We start from the raw sequence: 7,204 nt of genomic DNA, 5'->3' as shown, positions 1-7,204 counted from the left end.
TGCAAAAACGTTTTTTTAAAAAAGTAAAAAATGTTTGAACTTGCAAAACCCCCCCCCCCCCCAACAACGATTTTGTAGTTCACAATAAAAATAAAATTCTCAGTGGCAAAAGTTTTTGGACTTCAAGTAAGCGTGACTATCTCTGGCTGCTGGTGGCGGCCTGCGAGGAGTGAGCCTCTCTGTACTGCTGACTCCAGCTCTGAGGGTCCTGATCATGAAGCTGAAACGACAAACAGTTTTAAGGTACAAATACTCAAACTTTACTGCCCGAGGGCCCTGACACACCGAGCGGACAGTCGGCCGCCGGTCAGCGTTTCACTGCAGTGTGCGTCCGTCACCCTGGGGGTCGCTTACATGCCAACCGTTTAACGGTTAAACTTTTGTTGCAGTTTGGCCTTTCGTTCACACGACCACGGCGTTTTTGGGGCCTGAAAATGCAAACTGAATCAGGTTCCACAGTGAAATCTTTTGAAAGCCCCGCCCCTGCTGTCGCCGTGTAAACTGGTAATGTGCAGATCTTATGAGAACAACGACGTCACGGCCGCACTTCACGCGTGGTCTCCTTCTGTGGTGTCATTACAAAGTTACACCACCATCTACTGGCCTGACATGCAAACTACGGCGTTTTTGTGGACCCGTGGACACGAGGATTATTCTCACAATGTTATCATATGAACGCAGATTTTATTACAACGCAGAGGGGAGACTTCTGTTTTTCGGTAGGGCCGTTCTTGTCTAAATGTGGCCCTGGTTTTCGCAGTTCGTTCTGCAGCGTTCACGCCTCTTGTCGCCTGGTTTTCAGTCAATTCAGCACGTTGAATCAGCGACGAGTGCTCAGGTGGAGCCGCGGCCCGGGTCAGGTGGTTCGAGTGAGCTTTTCAGAAAATATGGCAGGTTTCAGGTGGGCGGGTCATAAAGTTTGTTTTAAATTATGTTAGAAAAGCCGAGTTATTGTTCGTCCGACTAAAACTGTAAAGCAAAGAGTACATACGAAATGTACAGCATCGAAAAGTTATCCACGTTTTCACAATTCGATACGCAAACCCGTTTGCCGTTTGCTAAACTGTTTGGTATGACTTCAGATTGACACAGAAACTGGATGTTGGCTGTCGTCCGAGCGGCGCGTCAGGTGCAGCTTTTTGGCGGAGACACAGGCGACGGAAGGCGACGCAAAGAGTCGGCCATCGTCATCACCGGCTCTTTGACGTCGGCTCGGCGTGTCCGGGACTCAACATGAAGTTCAGTAGCAGTAAACTCTGTTTGTGTCTCGCTGAGATGATCTTTTTCACACAGATACTTACTTGACCCATGAACTCGAGGATTTTGGCTTTGGACACCTCCACTTCAGCACGCTGACCCCATCGGAACTCGTGCTCCACCGGCTCCGTGTGAGGGATTCGCACGTACTCCAGGTACCTGCACGCACACACAAAATGAACTGCTAGATAGAGTAAAGCATCCAAAACGGAAAGCGACAACTTTGCCAGTTTCAGTATGTTAGTGTGTGATCTTCATGCAGAGTTTAAACTGGAATTTCCAAAGTAAGTGAAAGTGCACAAAACACTCCAGTTTTTGTCCTTATTCCAAAAAAGTCAAGCTGTTTACATGGCTAATTCACATAAATGCTCCAGGGCGACCTCTGGCTCGACAGGTCGAGTGTGCACCCCGTAAAGACGGAGTCATTTGGCAAAAGCCCCAAAACTAATCTTAACCCTCTGAAACCTGAACAAATGAGCTTCATTTCTCTTAAAAAAAGGATTTGCAGCGTCCCGGGTTCAGCCTGTGGCCCTTCGCTGCACGTCGTTCCCCCTCCCTCTCCCACATTTCCTGTCATTCTACAGCTGTCCTATCAATAAAGGGGAAAAATCGCCCAAATATAATAATTTAACAAAAAACATGAAAAGATGGCAATGAGTAACTGAAAAACAAATGGCCCCAAAAGAAAGAAATTTGTAAAAAAAAATTAGCTTCAAATAAGAAAAAAAAAGAAGAAAAGTAACAGAACAAAATCAGAAAACAGAAAAAAGTGCTAAAATAAAATAAAAATCTTAAAACTTAATAACAGTAAACATTTTCTGTATTCTCATTTTAAATATAATTATAGCAATTATATTTGTGCATGTAAAAAACACAAATGTGGGTGGACGTCTGTGCAGCAGCCTTCACACTGTTGGCGAGTTGTTTTGTGTAAAATGCTCAGAGCTGACTGTAAACCGCCGTAGAAACCCTGAGACGCATATTTGAATACGCTGTGTGTGTTCAAATAATGCTCCTAAAACCTGAATAATACTGGCCTATCCCACTTCTTAAGTGTAAAATGCTTCATGTCTAATTCTGAATATACTCTTATATGACCCATCAAACTCTGAATAACAGCGGAAAATCAGCATGAAAACACGCTCGCAGCCTCTGAGTGTGGAAATGTGGCTGCAGTGTGCAGAGATGTCTGGAGACGGTGCAGGTCCAGCCGCTCGGCTGCGGCGGTCTGGCCCTCACCCCTCCTGTTGCTCTGTGGTGTGGTATAAACCAGAGTCTATGGTCTGACAGACACTGGCTCTGAACACACCAGTACACAGGGGATCGAACCTGTGACCTTCTGATCACCGGACGACTGGATTAGATGACTGAGCTATAACCTGGCTCAGATGCAGTCAGGCTGCTTATTCACAGCTTCAGAAGGTGGGGGAGGGGAGGGGGGCCGAGCAGAGTGTTTACATGCACAGGAAACCAGATTACAGTCTGCAGTAATCTGATTCCTTATGGATCATTAAGCAGGTTTCCATCACAGATTTGTGCAAAACTTAATCGATATTTTTGAAATAAAACAGTGTGGAGATGACTGCGTTTCCTCTGAGTGATGTTCTGTGTGAAGTACCTCATACGAGGGTAAAAACTTTTTTCAGTGAATGGGAGTTTTTTCAAATTGATGTTTCAATCAGGCATATTTTATATTTGCAGTTTGAGGGTTAATGAAAACCTGCGTACTGGTTGTCTGGTTTCCTGCGTCACCTGGTTCCTTGTGTGCGTGTAAACACACCGACTGTGAAGAAAACTTCATTCTTACCTCTGACGCACAAACTCGTCCGTGACCACTTTCTTTACATCACCAAACTCCTCGTGTTTCTCTCTGGAGAGATTTTGCATCGTCACAAAAACAGAGAATAAATATTAACAAAAAACTTTAGAATTAATAGAAAAAGCAAATACACAGAAGAATTACATTTTTATAACAAGGTTCCTTCACTTTTTTATTTCAAAATTCCTTCCTCTCCAGACTGATCTGTGCATTTTTCAGGCCACATTTAATATCTAAGTACAGACAGCCGGCCCCCCGAAAACGTTTCTATTCACCCACGAGGCCGTTCAGTCCACGCAGAAAGTTGGACGCCGTCCACCGTCAAACGTCTCTGCCCACAGAGGAAGTAACCGAGCCGGTGCTATGGTTTCTTGTATTATTTTCTCTTATTGGATAAATAATTAAAATATGCTCCACCCATATTTTTAGTCGCATAAAAAATTTTATATTTTAGAAAACAGAATAGGGACTATAGTCTGGAAACACAAACAATTGTCCATACGTCCGTTTCTTTTTTCGGTGGGTTATCCAGGTGGGTTTCCGTTACAGATCTGTGCACAAAAGTGTATTCAGTTTCAGGAAGATACGACCGTAAAAGATGACGAACACATCTGAAAAAAGGCGAAACAAAATGAATCGCTCTAATTGTATTTATTGTCCTCACAGATTTCTGCCGTCTACAACGCTGCATCTGTTTTAAGGTAAATTACTACGACCTCCTTCACTGTCACATCATTTTTCTAGTGCCATCTACCGTCTGTGTCCGTGCGGACACAGAGGACACACGAAACTCTGAATGTATTTATTTTAGTACGTAAAGGGCGTTTAAATGAGCCGCGAAGAACTCCGTTACAAATACAAATCTCGTCTTACCCGAGGTCAACGCGCAGTTTCTTGAGTGTGTTCCAGATGAGGTCTGCAGCACAAAACACAACCAGACACTTTTTCACATGCTGTGTTTTACATACACACACACACACACACACACACACATTATTCCAACAAAATGAAAACACTGTGAAAAGACTAATACGAGTATTTAAAAGCTGTTTTCTTGAAAAGAACAATCAAAAGCTCTCACTCACTTTCTCTGACGACGCCTCCTTTCATGAAAATAACACTCAGGATCACAAACAGCAGACCTGTTTTTGGATTGGATGGACTCCTACACACACACACACACGCACAAAATACACAAGATTTTCAAACAAAAAGGTTGTGTGATGGTGCAAAAAGATCATGTGACTGCTGACAGGATGTTAGAAATATACGGCCGGACGCTCACTTGTTGGGTGATGCTCCCTCCACCGTCTCCAGCTTATTGATGAGTATGTACAAGTGATTTTTGGCATCAATTTCAACCATTTTAAGGCCAAAAACCTGTTTCAGATGGTGGAAAAGAGCGCCATTGTGACGATTTTTGGTTTTTAATGTGATATTTGCTTAATTTGTGAATGTTTAAGACACTCTGGCGTTGCTCAGACTCCTCGGACTGAACAGACCTGGTCAAAGGTACGCGCCGCTCTCTTCATGATCTCGGGGTAGATGTTTCTGTAGTCCTTCACCACGTGCTTCACGAGGTCTGAAAAGACAAAGAAGAGAAATGTTTATTTATATAGTCTAAGGGGGAGATCACACCGAGGTGCGTCCCTCAAGATGTGAGGCCAGCAAAACCAGCGTTTCCCTGTTGGCTGTATTCCCACTGCCACTGAACTCACCGCTGGAGATCGAATCGGCCTTTCTGTCAGCTGTTTCGTGTGTGTGTGTGTGTGTGTGTGTTTGTTCTGTTTTACTGGTGTGTCCGTACAGTGTCACGGACATCAGGAGAACAGGTAAAGAGCGGCAGGTACAGAGATCTTTGAAAAAACTTTTCAGCGGCTGTAAACTTGAGCGTTGTTTCCGCCTGCTGTTTAAACAGTGTGTGGCCGCACCTGCTCTGCGTACTGGAAGCTTCTTTTGGTCCTTCACCAAGAAGAACTGCACCACCTCAGCTGTCTGCAGGACACAAACAAGGTGTGTGAGTAAATCGTTACAAAAGGAAAAGAAAAATCTGTTTTTTTTAAATTATTAAATATTAAATAACACTTTTGTGTGTGTGTCTGTCACCTTTTGGTCGACTTGTGCAGGCGTGAGCTTCTCCAGCCCTCTCTGGACCTGTGACGTACTCGGCTGCGTGAAGGTTGCGTCGTCGTCATCTTCCTGAGACACTAAGGTGCCCGGTTGCCTCTGCGTGCAAATAAATAAATAGATTAAAACTTTTTTTTTTAAAAAACTTACACTGAAACAACAGTTAAACTGACCCAACACAACTCAATTTTAATGCTTTTTAAAACTATTTCCAAATAATTTTCAAATAAGTTCAAGATGGATTTTTAGACAGGTCATAATTTTCTTATTCAAGAATTGCAGCGAAGTATTAAGGTAAAATACTTTTCATTTGTTGCAGGGCAATTTCATGAATGTTACACAGCAGGTGATGGATCTCGGTCTCATATATGTGTGCCTGACAGGATGCAGGTCTTTAAGGAGGCTGGACTCAGTTTTATCCACAAACACGGAGGCAGGCTGCGTGTTTTGCTCCGTGTGAACTCACCTTGCTCTGAGAGGAGCTCTGAGTGTTGGACAGCCTCTTTCTCTGCGTCATGGCGACACGCTGCCTGATCAACAGTCACAAAAACAACAGCTGACAGCTTTTTTAGCTTCAAACAAGCAAAACACAGCAACTGACAGCGAGAAAAGACGAGTTAACGGACGCGGAACTGACAACCGCTGATGCTAAAGAAACGTTAGCTAACGTGAGCTAACCAGCTGCTTTAAGACAAAAGTTTAACCCGAATAAAACTCACTTCTCTGCCTCCACAGACTGCAGCAGCGCTACCGGGGAGCAGCCAAGCGGCCCAGCTTTAGATATTCACCCACGCTGACTGACTGTGTGAACTCCTCCGTTTGTTTTTGTTTCCAAACTGTCAAATTCCCGCTTAGGCGGTTGACAGGCGCATGTTGATGACGTACATGGGCGGCGGGCTGCCACACCGACTTTTAGGTGCATACCGCCACCTACCGTACCGGAGTATGTAGTTTGCATTATTCAATCAAATTGAAAATATAATAATAATAATTCTAAACTTTATTTAAAATAAACGTTATTATTTATTTATTCTTTTAAACAATCCGGTGTTGATTAGCTCTCTCTGAGTTTCCCACACCTCAACTCTGTTTGTTCCTTGTATCCCGTCCCAATGCCATTCTCATCTGGCCTCTCTCACACCTAGTGTAACCTTATCCTTTCGTCAATGTATTTGCTACAAAATAGTAACGTCCTATAATCCGAAAAACACCATAGAGTCAGAGAAATGTCCTAAAATCCTAGAAATATCCTGTTATCATGGAAATGCTCTGAAATCTTCAAAACTTCCAAGAATAAATCCAACAAAAGTTTGAACTCAAGAAATGTCCTAAAATCCTAGGAACATCCTGAAATCATGGATATGCTCTGAAATCCTACAAATGTCTTGAAATCCAAGAAATGTCATACAATCCAAGAAACATCCCAAAATTCTAGAAATTTCTTAAAATACTAGAAATGTCCTAAAATCTGAGAAATTTTCTAAAATCCAAGACCCATTGTAAAATCCAAGAAATGTCCTAAATTCCCAGAAATATCCCAAAGTCCTAGAAATGTTCTTAATTCCATGAAATGTCCTAAAATCTGCAAAACATCCTAAACTAGCAATGTCCTAAAATCCTAGAACTGTCATAAAATCCTGGAAATGTCCATTACAGAAATGTCCTTAAATCACAGAGACTTCCTGAAATAGAAACGTCCTAAAATCCTAGAAACATCCCAAATTCCCAGAAATGTCCTACAATCCTAGAAATGTCCTAAAATCCAAGGAACTACCTAAAATCCTAGAAAAAATCCTGAAATCCTAGAAACATCCTAAAATCCTAGAAACGAGTGCCTGGCCCCTAAGCCAAGCGAGCTGAGTATCCCTGGCTTAAAGGGTTAAACTTGCTCTCATGTAAATGTACGCTTCTTAAATCACCACCAGATGTCGCTGTTTCTGTGTTTCAGTCTGTTTACAGTTAGTTCCGCATTTAAAAAGACAGAAAAACACTCAGAAGAGT

The 7,204-nt window shown here is 42.8% G+C and overlaps 1 protein-coding gene across 2 annotated transcripts; it reads right to left on the bottom strand.

Annotated features, from left to right (window-relative positions):
* Positions 1-55: 55 nt before the first annotated feature.
* On the bottom strand, positions 56-6,063 carry ndnl2 (necdin-like 2). Of its 2 annotated transcripts, XM_042481235.1 has the most exons (11): positions 5,923-6,063; positions 5,670-5,733; positions 5,183-5,302; positions 5,008-5,071; positions 4,579-4,658; positions 4,362-4,456; positions 4,162-4,241; positions 3,950-3,992; positions 3,065-3,127; positions 1,302-1,416; positions 56-220 (listed from the first exon to the last, which is right to left on the bottom strand). In XM_042481235.1, exons 2-11 carry the CDS (start codon positions 5,718-5,720, stop codon positions 137-139), a joined length of 795 nt encoding a protein of 264 aa, XP_042337169.1. In that variant the 5' UTR covers positions 5,721-5,733; positions 5,923-6,063; the 3' UTR covers positions 56-136. The 2 variants fall into 2 exon arrangements, with proteins under 2 accessions (XP_042337169.1, XP_042337170.1); XM_042481236.1 differs by lacking the exon at positions 5,923-6,063 and having other exon boundaries at positions 5,670-5,773.
* Positions 6,064-7,204: the final 1,141 nt, after the last annotated feature.

This window comes from Plectropomus leopardus, unplaced genomic scaffold (assembly GCF_008729295.1).
Source record: "Plectropomus leopardus isolate mb unplaced genomic scaffold, YSFRI_Pleo_2.0 unplaced_scaffold27958, whole genome shotgun sequence".
NCBI classification, from domain to species: domain Eukaryota; kingdom Metazoa; phylum Chordata; class Actinopteri; order Perciformes; family Serranidae; genus Plectropomus; species Plectropomus leopardus.
This window is presented reverse-complemented; position numbering and strand designations above follow the sequence as displayed.